Source organism: Drosophila guanche, unplaced genomic scaffold, assembly GCF_900245975.1.
Source record: "Drosophila guanche unplaced genomic scaffold, DGUA_6, whole genome shotgun sequence".
Classification (NCBI taxonomy): Eukaryota; Metazoa; Arthropoda; class Insecta; order Diptera; family Drosophilidae; genus Drosophila; species Drosophila guanche.
The window spans coordinates 2,065,321-2,084,962 of record NW_022995757.1 but is presented as its reverse complement, the minus strand read 5'-3'; the positions used below and the strand labels follow the sequence as shown (position 1 = coordinate 2,084,962).

The 19,642-nt window shown below is 36.0% G+C and overlaps 1 protein-coding gene across 32 annotated transcripts in view; it reads left to right on the top strand.

Moving 5' to 3' along the window:
* LOC117590345 (voltage-dependent calcium channel type A subunit alpha-1) overlaps nucleotides 1-19,642 on the top strand; it is a 55,912-nt gene that overhangs the window by 13,524 nt on the left and 22,746 nt on the right. For 16 of the 32 annotated variants that reach the window (XR_004574283.1, XR_004574284.1, XM_034282856.1 and 13 more), the window contains 13 exons: nucleotides 105-164; nucleotides 253-357; nucleotides 1,986-2,183; nucleotides 2,256-2,769; nucleotides 3,552-3,887; nucleotides 5,089-5,652; nucleotides 10,473-10,616; nucleotides 10,835-11,036; nucleotides 12,703-12,867; nucleotides 13,259-13,369; nucleotides 13,453-13,536; nucleotides 15,730-15,735; nucleotides 19,364-19,366. Coding sequence is in view for 30 of the 32 variants with exons in the window: in XM_034282856.1 (XP_034138747.1) it covers nucleotides 105-164; nucleotides 253-357; nucleotides 1,986-2,183; nucleotides 2,256-2,769; nucleotides 3,552-3,887; nucleotides 5,089-5,652; nucleotides 10,473-10,616; nucleotides 10,835-11,036; nucleotides 12,703-12,867; nucleotides 13,259-13,369; nucleotides 13,453-13,536; nucleotides 15,730-15,735; nucleotides 19,364-19,366 (2,492 nt within the window). In the remaining 2 variants the exon portion in view is untranslated. The remainder of the gene's footprint in view (nucleotides 1-104; nucleotides 165-252; nucleotides 358-1,985; nucleotides 2,184-2,255; nucleotides 2,770-3,551; nucleotides 3,888-5,088; nucleotides 5,653-10,472; nucleotides 10,617-10,834; nucleotides 11,037-12,702; nucleotides 12,868-13,258; nucleotides 13,370-13,452; nucleotides 13,537-15,729; nucleotides 15,736-19,363; nucleotides 19,367-19,642) is intronic. The other 16 variants (XM_034282848.1, XM_034282864.1, XM_034282857.1 and 13 more) reach the window with 4 other exon arrangements.

Sequence of the window (19,642 nt, the reverse complement as noted above, 5' to 3'; positions counted from 1 at the left end):
CCCACATATACTATACTCCTTTTGTGCTAAATTTTGTTGATCAAATCGATATTCTTTATGTGATATCAAATACCAATTAATGCATTGCAATGATGTTATTTCAGAGGAAGTGATACTAGCCGAAGAGCGAACAACAGAGGAGGAGAAAATGCACATAATGGAGGGTGATTGTCATATAAATACCAAATCTGCTATCATATATTTATTCTGATATTAATCACGGATCTTTTGTTTTTTTTTTTTTAATTATAGCACGAAGACGTAACGCAGCCAAGCGGAAAAAGCTGAAAAGTTTGGGCAAATCTAAATCTACAGACACTGAAGAGGAGGAGGCCGAGGAGGACTATGGCGATGATGGTAAGAAAGATATTTAAAAACTAAATTGAAGACACACAATTTTGGATGTTAGACATGATGAAAAAGGTTCGGAAGAAACAGCTCAAGTGTAATAGTGTCAAGTTAGGTCATAGCTAACATCGTCTATGAAGAGTGTCCTTCATTCGTTGGGAAGAGGGAAAAGCATGGACCTTTGTACTATATTGCAAATTCTTTACACAAAAAAACACACGAAATGCTAAAACTTTTGAATTGCGTTGAGTTGCATTTGAATGCCTAGATTTTCTTGTTCTTCGAATGTCTTTAATACAAACAAATACTTATAAATAATACAAGTTTTGTCTTAGCCTAAACAAAAATTGAAAACCGAAATGCAATTAATTTTGATATTTCGTTTCTTCATTTGAACCTTACAATATTCTCAAACAACAAAACGAATTTGTAAATCTATTACATTGAATATCGTTTCGAAATGTGTAAGTAAATTATAATTTACTTTATTCACGGCACACACACACACACACACACACACACACACACACAAATCGGCGAAGCAATTATCCAAAATAAACACTGTACACACAAAAACATATATTGTACAAGTCATGAATCGTAAAGCATTTCTGCATCTTTCTTGTACTTACTCGTACTTGTATGTAAAAATCAGCGTTTTGAATAAAGAAAAAGTAGCCCATATACATATGTACTTAGTTGTACTGCCTGAAAACATTCTACCGGGCTAGTTCTAGATTGCATCACAAATAGGTCTTTGAGTAAATTGCACCAATTGTATACAGAAATGTTACAGATGTATGATCTGATTTGTATGTAAAATAATGTTTCATGTAGTGATGCTTTATGCTTGCTTGCGCAATCGAGTGGGCATTATGGGAATCGGTTAATGGATTTTAGAATCAGTTAGAATCTTTTTTTCCAACAAGATACAAAATATAAATAAACGTCCAACACGAACTTATAAGATAATACTAGGTATCTAAAAATACCATCTAAGTAGATTATCTAAGTAGATTTTCAGCTCAAAAACAAATTGGAAAATCCAATCGAATGATAATCAGAGTAAATATAATTTAAAATCGGACTTCAATTCCTTCCACGAAGTACAGCTTAGACAGGAAAGCAAAGAAGAAGTTTTAATTAAACCTAAAAAATTAATTTAAATTAATATTAAAAAAAGAAAACATGCGTTTTAAGTAGAACATGATATTTAAACAGATATCTGATAAGCATGAATGCAGATGTCCAAGCTCGGCACACAAAAGAAATCTCTGTCTAGTGCTAGTCCAGTGGATGCATCACACCTGTGTAACGTACATCTCGTAATCATATCAATTAGATCTGTCTGTCTAAACGTATTCAGTGCTAACAATTATAATTATAGAGTAACCAAGTCAACAACCACTGTGTCTAATTATTACAAGTCTCTCTGTCACATTGTATTTGAGTAAATTAATATAAGATAGCAGTGGGATTTAGAGCTATAAGAACTGACAGACTGTTAAACGTTTAGTTCTGAAACGCACTGTAGTAATTGGGTTTGCGCTATAGGTGGAGATTATATAACTGTTCACACACGCTGCCGCCATCTATTGAATCCTACTAACAATGCGTGTTCGCTCTCCATCCCGTAGGTTATCTGAAAACTCGCTCGAAACCTCAAGGCAGTTGTACGGGATTCTGGAGAGCGGAGAAAAGATTTCGCTTCTGGATTCGTCACACAGTGAAGACGCAGTGGTTCTACTGGTTCGTGATCGTACTCGTCTTTCTGAACACAGTGTGCGTGGCCGTTGAGCACTATGGCCAGCCCTCGTTCCTCACAGAATTTCTGTGTAAGTATATGTACATAGATCAGATCTGTAGATCAACGATCAATTAATTCTTTGTTTGATTGGGACTTTCAGACTATGCGGAATTCATATTCCTTGGACTCTTCATGTCGGAGATGTTCATCAAGATGTACGCGCTGGGGCCCCGCATTTACTTTGAGTCGTCGTTCAACCGTTTTGATTGTGTTGTCATTAGTGGTTCGATATTCGAGGTGATCTGGTCCGAGGTCAAGGGCGGCTCGTTCGGTCTGTCCGTGCTGCGTGCATTGCGACTTCTGCGCATCTTCAAAGTAACCAAATACTGGTCATCGCTGCGCAATTTAGTCATCTCACTGCTGAACTCAATGAGATCGATTATCTCGCTGCTGTTCCTGCTCTTCTTGTTCATACTGATATTTGCACTGCTTGGCATGCAACTATTTGGCGGCCAGTTCAATCTGCCCGGAGGCACGCCCGAGACCAATTTTAATACATTCCCGATAGCCCTGTTGACCGTATTCCAAATTCTCACTGGCGAGGATTGGAACGAAGTCATGTACCAGGGCATCATATCGCAAGGTGGTGCACAGAAAGGAATGATTTACTCTATGTAAGTTTTTTCGGTTTAATCTTGTTCACTCTCTCACTGTCTCTCTATCTCTATTGATCATATGCATTGTACGCTATTTGCATTCAATATTTTGGAATTCAATATGTACCGAGCTAACTAAAATCAGAAAATCCCCAACTCCCATATCCCGTCCGGGATCTCCTAGCTAATTCTAGAAAATATTCCTCACTCATTTAAATGTATATCGATCGTACTTGTACGTTAGCTTAGTATTTCGTATTCGTATTTATGTGTCCTGTAACTTCCTAAAATCTAAAGAGGAGTCCTAGTCATTGAACGTCGAACCATTAATCTGTGCAATCGAGCACAAAAAAAAAACCAGAGAGACTTTGGAGCTTGAAGAATTTAATTGAAATTCTGCAAGCCCAAGTCCCACAAGTTCCACGTTTCATCAGCAAGAGCCAACCTGCGCCACCCCCTATAACAGCGGTCACCAAATTCGTAAGTGTAGACATGATTGATATTTGAAAGTTTGAACGTATGCTAATGCCTCACCTTCTCCATTGCCATGTCTATTTGCAGCTTTTCCACGACTTGTGTTGGCCCTGACTCTGTGTGACACTGTAGTAGTAACCGTAGTACTCCTAGTTCCTTCCACTCCCCCTACTACCAACTCCAAGATCTTGGTTGGAATACTTGATTGATTGCCTGCTCTTACATACATATATACATACACCTCTCATAGAACTTAAATTAAGAAACACTTTGGTATAATCTTATGTTAATTGTCATTGTGTTCTTGATATTATCCCCTAAAACAGATACTTTATCGTTTTGGTACTCTTCGGTAATTACACGCTCTTAAATGTTTTCTTGGCTATCGCCGTTGATAATTTGGCGAATGCACAAGAGTTAACAGCAGCCGAAGAGGAACAAGTCGAAGAGGATAAAGAGAAACAACTGCAAGAACTTGAAAAGGAAATGGAGGCCCTTCAGGGCGATGGTGTCCACGTAGAGAACGGCGATGGCACAGTGGCCGTAACGAAAGGAAAGAGCAAAAAGAAGGAGGAGGAGAAAAAGGAGGAGGAGGAAGTGACGGAGGGACCGAAGCCAATGTTGCCATACTCATCGATGTTTATACTCTCACCAACAAATCCGTAAATATTCTTCCATCCACTCAATCATTCTTCCAATCTATCCGTCATAAGGCTCTCTTTCCGTTTTTCTGTGAGAGCTTCGTGCTGGGGGTTTTCTCATTCTACTTGTAGACGTAAGATAATCCAGATCTCTTCCAGGAACTACTCATATATGTATATCTCATAAGAACGCATCGTCCGGTCGATACCAAGTCGGCCAACCTAAAACTGGGGGAAAGACAGATGCCTGACTTACCGCGAATAATTTAAGATAAAAAAACTCGCCTCGTAGATTCCATTTTCACTTAGTCTTTGGTGCCGATCCAAGGCTTTTTTTCCAGGTATTATACCGGGCATTGCTTAGATATCGTTAATTGTTGCTCTATATATATTTTACTGCATATATATTTAATCGTTACATCAAATAGCCCTATCAATGACATTATTCTAATCTAATTATGATATAATCAACGACAGCAAACTGAGTATAACAAAATAACTAACTATTTTCAATATTTTTTTTCTTTTTACCTTTTACCTTTTTGGATTCGTTACATTTTTTTGTTGCACACAACCAACAAAAACCAAAAATAATAAACAATCAATCGATTGATTGTATGAATCGACATTATATTTTGAAATATATTCAATAATATCTGAATACAATCACCAATCACCATCAAAAAAATCACAAAAATCACCATAAAAACAAACACCGCCACTATAAACGGCAATCATCATCTATCTACTCATCATCTATCTACTCAACTACAAACACCTTCAACAACAACAACAACATCTCCAACAAATTCAACCACAACGAACAACGACGAACGAATTTCAAAATTAAATCAACCACAAAAACAAATACTCAAATTAAAAAAAATCCATTTGAAACGACCACAAAAATATGCAAAATCTATCAACCAAAAAATATGAAAACCAAATAAACGGGTGACGAAATAAAAAAATCGCAATCGGAAAATGAACAAAAAAAACATCACAAATATATGATAAATTTTTACAAAAATCAAAACCAAACTCTAAACCGAATTTGATGCCATTCCAAATGAAAAACAAAAAAATATGATCATGACGATTACATATAAAAAACTTCATCTAAATATGATTACCGATTACCGATACCACCCATAAAAAACAACCCACATTCGATGTCTGATATATATTCGATAAACGATAAACGAACGACTTTTATATACAGCATACGACGCGGCGCCCATTGGGTTGTTAATTTGCCATATTTTGATTTCTTCATTATGGTCGTCATCTCAATGTCATCAATAGCATTAGCAGCCGAAGATCCCGTTCGTGAGAACTCGAGGCGAAACAAGATATTGAATTACTTTGATTATGCATTTACCGGCGTATTCACGATAGAAATGTTGCTGAAAATTGTAGACTTGGGTGTGATACTGCACCCTGGCAGCTATTTAAGAGAATTCTGGAATATTATGGATGCTGTGGTCGTTATATGCGCTGCTGTTAGTTTCGGTTTCGATATGAGCGGTAGCAGCGCTGGACAAAATTTATCGACTATTAAATCGCTACGTGTATTGCGTGTACTCCGGCCATTGAAGACCATTAAGCGTGTACCAAAATTGAAAGCCGTCTTCGATTGCGTCGTGAACTCATTGAAAAATGTTGTTAACATTCTAATCGTGTACATATTGTTTCAATTTATATTTTCTGTTATTGGAGTACAATTGTTCAATGGAAAATTTTTTTATTGTACGGACGAAAGTAAACATACTTCCGCAGAGTGCCAGTAAGTAAAATTTTTACTCAAGTTTCAAATTTGTTCCGTTTGGTTTGTTCGCTATATTTTTTGACTCTTCTGTTTCAGTTTTACTTTCTTATTATCTTCCTCATTCCGTACCCTATTTTTTGTTTTAAATTACATTTAATAATATATTACGCAAGCCTCATTATTTGATTCTTGATTAAATGTATGTATATGTGTGTTTCGTATCGTTTTTGGATCATTTTGTGTGCCATAGGACTCTTGACCATAATGATACGTTTGTTCGATCCTTCTGTAGTACTTATCTCAATGTTTTAGGTTTGATCATTTAAATATCCTCCATATAATGGCGCTATAGCTGTCTAGCTCTCCCACTCTCCAACACACAAACACACGATCTCTACGACTGTAACTCTCTCTCCTCTCGCTATATATCTATCTGTCTGTTACTCTGTTGCTAACTCTCTGTCTTTCTGTTGTATGTTTCTCTGTCGAAGATCCAAGTAACCAAGTAGTCAGTACTCTGTATCCATACAAAATAGAACTCTGAATACTTAGACACACAACTCGAACGAACATTGCGTAGCTGCTAGAGCTAGAAAGAACAACAACAAAGTCATTCCACTCACTCGTACGGAGAGGTCTAATATTAGGCTACAAAAACTTACATTGTACATACATATCTACAAACAACAAATACAATAGAATCATTAGGGGACATGCCTCCGCCATCTTATAATCCTCTACCCCACACATTGATGTCTAGCTGTATAGTATTGGTTTTTAGCTATATGTATATCTCAATATATATATCCGACATTTAAATATATATACATATATGTATGTATGTATGTATGTCTGTACAAACATACACGCCTATGTCTGATCTGTGTTCCTATCCACTCGTACATATGTATGTACATATAAATGTTTCGTAAGTTTAAAGCATCCAGAGAGAGAATATAGTCTGTGGATCTGTTACCCTTGATCCGATTATGGGGATTTCGTATACTGGAATCAGTAATACTACCAAAAAGTGACCAGAAGAGAAATGGGATCCCGTTCCTTGTATATAAATCTATATCTGTATATAGTGTGGTTCGATTGGGAAGCATTTCAAGACATTAGTTTTCCCCCGTCCCGTCCCGCCCTGGCCCTCTTTTGTATGTGTGTTGTATGATCGTTTTGTTCAACTTTTAACATGTCTTAACAAATATTATGTTTGTTTCCTTTCGTTACGTTTATCATCTTTCGTTATCGAGTAAACAAAAAAGGTGCACTGATTTAACAGAATGTAAGAGTAGCATTTTAAAGTTTCTTGCCCAGTTTTTCTTGCCTGACTTGTCTAATCAACACGTCATGCTCGTAAACGGGCCAAAAACCGAAAAAAAAAACTAAAAAAAAAAACCATATATCCGACATTTAAATATATATACATATATGTATGTATGTATGTATGTCTGTACAAACATACACGCCTATGTCTGATCTGTGTTCCTATCCACTCGTACATATGTATGTACATATAAATGTTTCGTAAGTTTAAAGCATCCAGAGAGAGAATATAGTCTGTGGATCTGTTACCCTTGATCCGATTATGGGGATTTCGTATACTGGAATCAGTAATACTACCAAAAAGTGACCAGAAGAGAAATGGGATCCCGTTCCTTGTATATAAATCTATATCTGTATATAGTGTGGTTCGATTGGGAAGCATTTCAAGACATTAGTTTTCCCCCGTCCCGTCCCGCCCTGGCCCTCTTTTGTATGTGTGTTGTATGATCGTTTTGTTCAACTTTTAACATGTCTTAACAAATATTATGTTTGTTTCCTTTCGTTACGTTTATCATCTTTCGTTATCGAGTAAACAAAAAAGGTGCACTGATTTAACAGAATGTAAGAGTAGCATTTTAAAGTTTCTTGCCCAGTTTTTCTTGCCTGACTTGTCTAATCAACACGTCATGCTCGTAAACGGGCCAAAAACCGAAAAAAAAAACTAAAAAAAAAAACCATATATCCGACATTTAAATATATATACATATATGTATGTATGTATGTATGTCTGTACAAACATACACGCCTATGTCTGATCTGTGTTCCTATCCACTCGTACATATGTATGTACATATAAATGTTTCGTAAGTTTAAAGCATCCAGAGAGAGAATATAGTCTGTGGATCTGTTACCCTTGATCCGATTATGGGGATTTCGTATACTGGAATCAGTAATACTACCAAAAAGTGACCAGAAGAGAAATGGGATCCCGTTCCTTGTATATAAATCTATATCTGTATATAGTGTGGTTCGATTGGGAAGCATTTCAAGACATTAGTTTTCCCCCGTCCCGTCCCGCCCTGGCCCTCTTTTGTATGTGTGTTGTATGATCGTTTTGTTCAACTTTTAACATGTCTTAACAAATATTATGTTTGTTTCCTTTCGTTACGTTTATCATCTTTCGTTATCGAGTAAACAAAAAAGGTGCACTGATTTAACAGAATGTAAGAGTAGCATTTTAAAGTTTCTTGCCCAGTTTTTCTTGCCTGACTTGTCTAATCAACACGTCATGCTCGTAAACGGGCCAAAAACCGAAAAAAAAAACTAAAAAAAAAAACCATATATCCGACATTTAAATATATATACATATATGTATGTATGTATGTATGTCTGTACAAACATACACGCCTATGTCTGATCTGTGTTCCTATCCACTCGTACATATGTATGTACATATAAATGTTTCGTAAGTTTAAAGCATCCAGAGAGAGAATATAGTCTGTGGATCTGTTACCCTTGATCCGATTATGGGGATTTCGTATACTGGAATCAGTAATACTACCAAAAAGTGACCAGAAGAGAAATGGGATCCCGTTCCTTGTATATAAATCTATATCTGTATATAGTGTGGTTCGATTGGGAAGCATTTCAAGACATTAGTTTTCCCCCGTCCCGTCCCGCCCTGGCCCTCTTTTGTATGTGTGTTGTATGATCGTTTTGTTCAACTTTTAACATGTCTTAACAAATATTATGTTTGTTTCCTTTCGTTACGTTTATCATCTTTCGTTATCGAGTAAACAAAAAAGGTGCACTGATTTAACAGAATGTAAGAGTAGCATTTTAAAGTTTCTTGCCCAGTTTTTCTTGCCTGACTTGTCTAATCAACACGTCATGCTCGTANGCCCCCCCCCCCCCCCCCCCCGTTCTAAAGCATTGTCTCATCCCTAAACCAAAATTTGTACTTATCGAGGTCGAAATATGTGTGAGTTTCTGTATAGAAAAGAAGCGATACTGCCTTTGATTTGGATTGCCTATAAACTTGTTTAAAGACTAGTGTATGAATAGATCTGATCTGCCGTAATTGTAGGAATCGCAAACACCATTCTCGTAGACACCATAGACACCAAACCAACTAGATGACGAGCTCTTTCCCCATATTTATGTGTGTGCATTAGAGTTTCATTATGTATTATATATTATTACCACAAATTATCCCACAAATTGAATTGAAACTGTCGTCACTCCGCCAAACTACTCACACAACGTGCACTCGCGAGACGTGGGTCGAGTCGAGTGTAACGACCTTACACTCGCCGCCCCGTCGCAGTTGAGAAGTGAAAAACAAAAGCAGATACTTATGCCACCAATGAAATAATGAGAGTATCGGTTTGTTTTATCTGTTTGGCTTCGTATGCAATAACTGGGGGCCCCAGCCAACCTATCCAATTGATCAATCAAAACAAATCAAAATCAAGTTTACACAAAAAAAAAAAACAAAAATTAAAACCAAAAACAAGTTACATATGTACACGTACATACTTCGTACCTAAGCATACTCGTACATGCATTGAAAAACCATTCAAGCCCAAAAAATAACAAGAACAACAACAACGACATCTGAGAAGACACAAATCGCCACTCGCTACTCGCTACCCCCTCGCTACACACGCTATTCGGTAGAGTAGAGTAGAGTGAAAATATTCGCTTGAGAGCGCTGCTTTTTGTTACACATCACCGAACAAACAACTGGCCGAACCACGCACGAAGCCGATGACTGCGAGACAACGATAAAATAACGAGAGAAAAGGACTCGCTCGCTCACTCGCTCTTTCGTTTATTTTTTTTGGGTGTTTGAGGGACAAAGTATACATATTTCGTTGATTTTCGAGCATTTCTTTATTTGTACGCCTTTCTCTTCAGACTGTTACGAGTGTTGATTTGACTATTAGTTAGTTTCAAATTTTCATACTCGTACAATGTCAATATGCAGTAGGACAACCAGTAACGAACCGCTTTATACTCATACTCCTCTCATCAATAACAACAACACCGCCCGACACACATGATCAAACAGACATCATGCAGAACTTGCAATACAAATGTGCTTTGGTCGAATCTATTTCGAGTCTCAATAGATCTATATCTTAAAACTGTAAATTCTCTTCAATTAGATTTCGATTTCTGCATTTTTTTCATACTTCTCCACCCATCGTCGAAAAAAGCTAAACAAAAACATAAAGGAAACCTGAAATGAAGTCATTAAGATTCGATTTTTTTAACCGTTCAGTTGTAGATATATTTTGCAATATTTTAGTTTCCGATCCATTGCGTTTTTCTGTTACCCACCATAGTGAGTTCTGTTGTGCCTAAATATTGTATAATTTTGTAACGTTCTCTCCACTGAGCCTGAAATGAAAATTACTAATTAAAACCACTACCAATAATTGCCATTGCCAAATGGCTTAAATCACGACCAACCAAACAACAACCACAACAACGCCCAAAAAAACATCATAAATTAAATACATGAAAACCCTAAACCAAAAACCATGTAAAAACGCAATCTGAAGGGGTTCGTACTTTAAGTACGAGGAGGATGAATTGCTGCCTAGACAGGAGCTGAGGGTCTGGAAGCCACGGGCCTTCCACTACGACAACGTTGCGGCCGCGATGCTGACACTATTCGCTGTCCAGACCGGCGAGGGATGGCCACAGTAAGCCCCCACCCCCTAATTGTTGTTGTAAACCACTTTATTTGCTATCTACGTATATCTATCTCTTGACCTGTCTTTATCACTATCTATCTCTTAATTGAATATTTGCATAATGAATACCGAATAATAACTGAATGATATCTTGTATTCGTTTCTCTTCATCCATCCATATACAACCCATACGTCCATCGTTCCATCGAATTCAACTACGACTATAGGGTCTTGCAACACTCAATGGCTGCCACTTATGAAGATAGGGGTCCAATCCAAAATTTCCGGATCGAAATGTCCATATTTTATATTGTCTATTTTATTGTATTTCCATTCTTCTTCGTCAACATATTCGTGGCCTTGATTATTATCACATTTCAAGAGCAAGGCGAAGCTGAGTTACAAGATGGTGAAATTGACAAGAACCAGGTGAGCCAGACCCAAACCAAATCCGAAAATCCTTACCATGCGAGACCTCCCCTGCCACCACCTCAAACTCTATCTGTCTATCTGTCTCTCTATCTCTCTGTCAATAAATCTGCTTATATATGTGTTTCGTGTAATGTACCGCTAGTTGTAAACATTAAAAAAAAAAACAAAAATCTAACCAAACCAAAGATAATAAAAAAATTAATACATTAACTAAATTGATTAATATGCACGTACATGTCACTAACTCGTAAATACTTGCTACCCAAAAAATAAAACATATACACATTGTGCTCTGCTCCGGGGCTCATTTAACATGTACACACTGTACCAGACACACACAGATACCAGATACCAGAAACCCGATGCTCGTGCATTGCAATTATATGTATAAATGTATACCCTAGAGATAGCTACAAAGAAATGTGTGTGCCTTGCCTTGCCTTTTCGCCTTTCGTTTTTTAGTGGGTGCTCACTGCGTGTCGTCCCCCAGCCATACCAGCCATACCATCCACACAAAAGCACACTCTCTAAACTCTATAGTAACGCTCCATCTATATATATTTCTGTATAGTCAATGTGCCATCCATTCTAGAGTGAGCAGATCCCTACTCCTAAACTACTTAGTTTAGTACTCACCAAAATAAAACCAAAAATAAAAACTAAAGACTCATGCCATAGAATATACATAGGATCCTGCAATTGTGCTACATCTTAGCATTAGCCATTTCCCTTTTTTTGATATATAAATAGTGAACATTTACCGGAAAGTAGAGATATCTTATTGTACTCACGATGGTCATTAAATATTCCGAATTTGTACGAGAATATTTAACGATCGATATCGTTCAGTAGTCGCCAGTCGAAAGAGTTTGCCAATCAAAAATACGCCATAACCCCAAACAACCAACCAACAACCTCCCACGAAACAGGGACTGTAAGATTGTAAGTATACATCCAAATGCTGCAGAGAACAACTCTTCGCAAATATAGAAATACTAACTGTTTCTGTATTCACTGTAAGACCACATATGTATACATTAATTCTTTGTTTTAGATATGGGAAATGAAACGAAAATACCTGTTGAATTTCTTCATTTTGGGCTTAGGCTGGAAAGAAAGAAGTCTCTTGTTGTATGAGCAAATATTTAGATCAGTAAATCAGTAAATCCAAATCCCAAGTACAAGTCTAAGACACATCCTATTATATAGAGAAGATAAACAAACTCCATCCAAACAAAATTATGTGTTGAGACCATTGTGGTAGACAAGCGCTTTTACTTACCCTCTGTACATATACGTAAATTGACAAAAATCAATCCCCCTTTTTATGTTTGCTTTCATTAAGCATCGGAATATATAGACTGCAGTCCAAACAACATGTAGTAGCCCTACCCTGTCCCCCATTTATGTGTATAAACATATGTACATATATACAATTAGACGCCCAATTAGCATTACCAAAATTGTATTAATGTGTATTATGTGAATGAAATGTTTGTATCGTAATTGATGTTGAAAACACCTTTAGTTGTACTCGTATTTTGACAAAAATTGTATTAAGTGTTGTGAATGAATAACTTCGTCCCGCCTACGAAATGCCACATATGTTCGTTACAAAGGACATCAAAATATTTCTACATAATCGCTCTTCTCTTCACTCCAGAAATCCTGCATTGATTTTACAATCGGGGCACGACCACTCGAGCGTTATATGCCCAAAAATCGGAACACATTCAAGTACAAAGTGTGGCGCATAGTTGTCTCAACGCCATTTGAGTACTTTATAATGATGCTGATCGTGTTCAATACGCTCCTGCTGATGATGAAGGTAATTTAAGCGATTTTAATACATTTAGTTTGCAACCTACAGCGGGGTCTCTACATCATCCGAACCGCTCTCCCAACGCTCTGCTCTGAATATCTTTTTCCATGTATCCTATTATTTTTGTTTACGAAGGGATTTCAACTGATCTTTAATATCTTTCCACTATGTAAATAATTTAATTTGCGAATGGAATAATACTTCCTGAGTTTTCCTTTCATATAATAATATTTATGGAGAATATATTGTGCTCCCTCTTTGCGGGAGGAAGAATGCTTAATCCAACTACTGCTAAATGCAAGCTTTCTTTACCCCAAAAACGGATTGATGTCGACGCTGAACTCTATATATTTGTTAAATAAACATAAACTAAATTGAAAATTGTAAATCTCAACAGTATCATAATCAGGGTGAAATGTATGAAAAGTCACTCAAGTACATCAACATGGGATTCACTGGCATGTTTAGCGTTGAAACTGTGCTCAAGATCATTGGATTCGGTGTCAAGGTAAGTTTTAAAAATTGATCCAACATACATGGATGCTGAATATAGAGAGGTGAATAATATTTTATTTGTATCGCTTTTTGTAGAACTTTTTCAAGGATCCGTGGAACATCTTCGATCTGATTACCGTGCTGGGCAGCATTGTGGATGCTTTGTGGATGGAATTTGGGGTAATTATCAGTTGCTTGCCACAAAAACCGACTCAGAGCATACATATTATTGTTGTGTTCGATTTCTGTAGGCCGTTTTTATGCAAGACAAGAAAACAATGTAATTCATAACTAAATAACAAATGTATCTAGCTTCATTATTTTGCCAAGATACAAAAACACAAACACACACACATAGAACACACATCCACAAAACATTCACACAGCAAAAAGAAACCCAGAGAACACCAAGAACCCAGAAAATATATTATAAGTATTTACTATATAACTATCCACACACAACAGACCTGATGGCGTATCTCTCTAAACGCCTCACATTTAAGTACAATATATATATATGTTCGTTCTATATGTTATCATAAATGCAATTTTTCTAGATGAGGATAGAGGATTAAGGTTTTTTACTGCAAATTTGTGAGGAGGGATTTGTCCGACTTATAGTCAATTCATGTATGGAATAGGGATACGGAACTTCAATGGAGTTCCTTCTAAAGTAAAGTGTATTATTTTTCAACAAGAGATAGATATAGAGTTTTAAATCGATATATAATGGATTAAAGTTGAATGATGCTAAGCTTTTGATAGTTCGTGTTTAAGTTAGCAGATATATTGAATCTTTTTTTTTAGTACGATTTTCTTCTACTGAGTGATAGTTACAGAAGTTACAGTATTTTAGGTTTTAATAAAATGATAGTTTGTATAGCGTAGCTATAAACTGTACATTAAAGTGTACATCGATAAAAGATTGCAAGATACAGGGCTTTAGGAATTTAGGTATTGAGGATTTGGCACTTTTGCACAGATCGCAAGTCGAAAAAAAATACAGCTACACCCGATATTCAAACATTTTTTTATTCTTCATATTATTTTTGACATACATACATACAAACATGTCTATCTATATATATTTATCTTGATTTCCGATAGCATATATATAAATTTCTTATATACACACATACAGAACAAAAAAAAAAAAAACTCAAAATGCAAAAACATACAAAGTCCCACGAAATACAGAAATTAATAATCATATTTCTTTTTTAATTTCCTTTTCCATATTTATTTGTGTACGAAAAAACAAAAAAAAAAACCAAAATGTGGTATCAAAATCGGGAAAACCCAATCCGAAATCAACCCAAAAAAATATCGATGAATGCAAAAAAAAATATATATAAAATACATAAAATATATAACAAACACTCACGCAATGATATATATATATACCTACACGACAAAAACAAAACAACTACAAAAACAATCCACGCACACATCTAAAAAAATGTTTAATATGTCTGCAAATCTACATATTTATATATATGTATATATGCAACGCTACATCCTATATATATCCCAACAATTGGCCCCCGAACATCATCGATCGGGAATCGATGCCACAACACTCTCCAACAAAATCAACTCTAACTCTAACAACAAACAAACACAAACAATTCAACAACAAATACAATCTCTACAATGATATACATATAACATCTGTGTAATTCTCGAATACCAATACCAAAAAAATACCCAAAAATGCAATGAATGTGCAATGATACAACTCGCTCCATATATACGTATATTTCTCTTGCTCCACCACCGCCACCAAAAACCACAACCACCACCACCTAAACCACAACTCCACAACCACTGCCACCGAATCACCAAAAACCACAATTGTTGTATCCCAAAAACAATATATATATATATATAAATTCACTGAATCAATCGAAAAACAAAAATACTTTTACCATACCAAAATGTTAAATCGAATTAACCAATATCAATGAAATCGAAATCAAATCAAAACAAATACCGAAATCTCAATTCAAAACAATAACCAACCAAACCCACCAATCGATTCATCGATTTATCGATCAATTAATCAACAAATGAAACAAATTCTAAAACGCAAAACCATTCCAACAACCTGTCCATTCAACAATCGAACAAAATCAAATCCTATGCATGTGTATGTCCTGCAAACACACACATGTACACATGCATACGCATACGCATCCAAAAAAAAATATACATACATACATACATGTATTTCCACGACAAACAAAAAATCAAAACAAATCTTGTATCCCACATGTATGTGTATATATATATCCCCTCCAAATCAATCAATCATCTCAACAACTATATACATCGACTTCTACTACATGTACAACAACCGACACAACCAAGCAGCACGATGTAAGTACGAAACACGATCTACACTGATTTTGCATTTATCCAAAGAATTCCAATTCCAAACATTTTTCGATGTGTACCAATTCAATGAAACCTTAGACTTCCGCTTAAAACTTAAAGCTAATTAATTGCCTACCACTAAATAAGCTTATTAATTCCGAATCCTCTTTACAAAATCATTTAGCTTGATTTTCTTTACGAAAGATCAAAATAAATCACATGATTAGTCATTTGTTTTCACATACCAAATACTTATTATGTTTCTGTCTTAGTTGAACTCATTTTCTAAGTTTTAATTTCGATTTCGATTTCCATTTCCATGTATTTTCATGTATATTTCGTATTCAGTATTATTCAGTTTTCTGTTGCCTAGCACACAACATTGCGATTTGTAATTAATTACTGTGTCTCTAAATCTCTTTCTATATATATCTATCTGTATCTGTGACTATCTCTCACTGCCTATATCTGTCTGTCTCTGTCTCTTGTATTAAAGTTGCGTGCATATAAGCTTTTGTAGTCAAGAAATGTTAGAACTTGCAGCGAGAGGGTGGCAATATATAACGATTAAAAATAAAGAAAGTTCTTTATAAAGTAGCATTCGTTGTGATATCGGTTGCGCCACAATATCATCAGTGGCTCTCTGTGTATAACGATCATATACCTAAACTCTCATCAAGTTATAAATACATATATATTTTTGTGTCTGTCTAATCTTTAAAAGATTATCGAATTTTGATATTAAAAAGATCAAGTGCTTTTCGTGTCCTAAATGAGTATGGTTTTTACTCATAATCCCTTTCGTTTGTCGCTATATTGATGCCACGTTTCATGACGTGCAGATATCTTGAATCATTTTAAGATGATCGATTCATGCATCCGTGGAATCATCGCTCTTTCGGAGCCCCTGCAACTGCAATGCGAGTTGTTTTCCAGTTAATTGTTTCTCTTGGTTTTACTTTGCGCATGGATTGCTTTGGTTTGATCGGTCTCGCAAATTTGACTGTTTGATGGTAACCCAATCGAACATCCCACCAACACACACACACACACACACACACACATGCCTATCCCCTGACATTATTTTCCGATTCATCATCATTCACTGCGGTTGATATACAGAACAGACATTGGCATCCATGCAGACACAGACACCATAAATATATGAATACGCGTACACCAAATAAATACTTACTTACGAGTACACCAAAGAGCAATCAATATATATTCACGAAAGACAAGACCCCAAATATATCTGAATACTGTCACAATGTGTACACACACGAATAACTATGATCAATCGATAACGAGAAAGCAAGGTGAAAGCATCATGGCATCATTATCGAAACGAATCAAAACGAATCGAATTGTACATCGGATGAGAGGTATTCAAAGTGCTGCCCCAAGAGCTGTCGAATGTAAGTAGTCCTTCCCGGCATACGATCTCTGCCCAACTGCCCAACGTCATCAGTGAAGTGAGAGGTACATACAAAACTCGTTGGATCCAGATGCTGGATGACTTTCTATATAAACATAACTCTAACGATATCTGTTGAGCTTTAAACAAAGTATACAAAAACAAAAAAATCTTCAAAAGCATGACTTCAAAATATTGTCTGGTCTTTCTTTCGAGAACCCACAACAAAAAAGAACCCCAACCCACTCCGATCCGCTCTCCCGCTAACTTTTCTCTCTCTCTCTTTGTCTGGGTTGTCTCATGTTTTTTTTGGCAGTCTCTGCTTTAGTACGATAGTTTCTCTCTATCCTAGGTCACCTGGATGACTTTTGAGCTTTGTTAACAACCACTACACCCTTCACCCAACCACCCAACCACCCCCTGCCCCCTGACACTCAGTTTTTTGCGATGCTCACACCATCTTTCACTCAACTACCACCCATTATTGTACGCAACTAAGTAGTGTGCCCCAGCTAATGATCTGGGCTTGGATTGGCTTTCGTTTCTCAGCTACAGCTGCTGCATGTCACACACACTCCCAACCACACATTGACACACAACCGAACACACACAATCACAAAAACTACTTACATACATCTGAATACCTACACACACTCACTTTAAATGCGAGTATGTGCGTTGAATGCACTTGGATATAAATATATAATTTTGATTCAGTTCAGTTCGGCTTTGTACATGCACAAACACACTCACCAAATGTTTTGAACCGTTTTGTACTGTGAGAACTGTTTTGTTGCTTGAGAACAATTAAACAAAAAATGCTGCAAGTGCTGTGCAATCTATATCCATAACCAATCAATACCCCAAAATACCATTAAGAGTATCAGTGGAGCATCGATCTACAGATCCCTCCGAAAACTGGTTGTTTCTTTCCCATTGGTGGTGTGTCGTATAGGTAAGATTCTCTCCGTAACAATCTCTCGACTCTCGAATTGGATCCTGTGTATCGCGGTCAATCGTTCGGTAATCTTCGATCTTTACTTCGTCTTTTATTTCGTCAAACAATGCTTTATTATCAGAGTTATGTTTTGAGTTGAAAAATTTTTGAGTTTTGTAAAAATACATTTCCCAATAATACTACTACTATTTGTATAGTCCAGCCAACCAATGTACAACCTGCATAGTATTCCACATTTATAGCCAAGAGCCAAAGTTGAACTGCGCGAATAATTGCATAGAAACCAACAATAACCCGATTAGAGCCAGAACCCTGTTGTAAACACATCGAAGATCTCCTAAAAAGCATAACAGCCATTAGATACAATTACAGATGCATACATAGATACTACAACAACACATACATCCACATAGTACACTAAACACATTCCAACAACATATAGAGAACCAAAATGTAACTGAAAAACTCTGCTTACTGATATTTGTGATCTTGATCTACTACTATCTTTGTATACCACCCTTTGATAGAGCTGCTGCAGTCTCGTGCAGTTGCAATTGCAATACTACTAATCTTCAACTCTACTTTACCTATTTCTATTTATTTTTTTCTAAAACAAAATATCTCTCTCTCTCTCTGAATCTCTGAATACGAAATAATACGAAACATATGAATAACCAACCACAAAAAATCAACAACGATATCGCCGCCCTACGAACTCTATCGAATTATCTATCGTTTGACTAAAAACCGATACCGATACCGATAACGAAACCGAAACCGACCTGTGATCGATTGTTAAAACATGCATCGTCTGTACATGCTATGCATATGATATGATATGATATGATATATTTGAAAATCTCAATCAATAAATGAACATCTAAATCAAATCGAAAAAACTAATCAAATGAATACAATCATCAATCAAAAACTACATTTCATTATATGTTTGTTATATTCCGTCTCGTAAATTGTGACGATTTTGAACTGAATCTGAATCTGAATATGAATCTGAAAACTGCTGAAAAAAAAAACACCAATCACTACCACCAACTACTACAACTACCAACAACAACAACTTTAACTAATACCAACAATTGAAAAAACAAAAACAAAAACAATTGTGTGTGTCAATCATCAATCAATGTAATCAATGAAAAACAATATTAAAAATCAAATCAAAATCATTGATTTGTCTCAAAAACAAATCCACAAATTCAAATTTCAATTGAAAATGGTTTCTGACTATCCAACAGGATGTAAGTAAACAAAATCTATCCTAACAAGTTTTCTACTTTCAAAAAACAACAACAACAAAACAACAACTACTACAGCCAACAACAAAAAGAACTACAATTACAACAACCACACGCTCTACAAATACAAAAACTAAACTTACAAAAACCAAATTTTTTGACTAATTAGCCTTTTTAGCTAAACGTTTTACTACTTACCTACCATACAACATAACAAAAAAAATATCCTTTAAAATGTTTCTCCTACTATATTCAAATCCGTATTCAGATCACATCGAT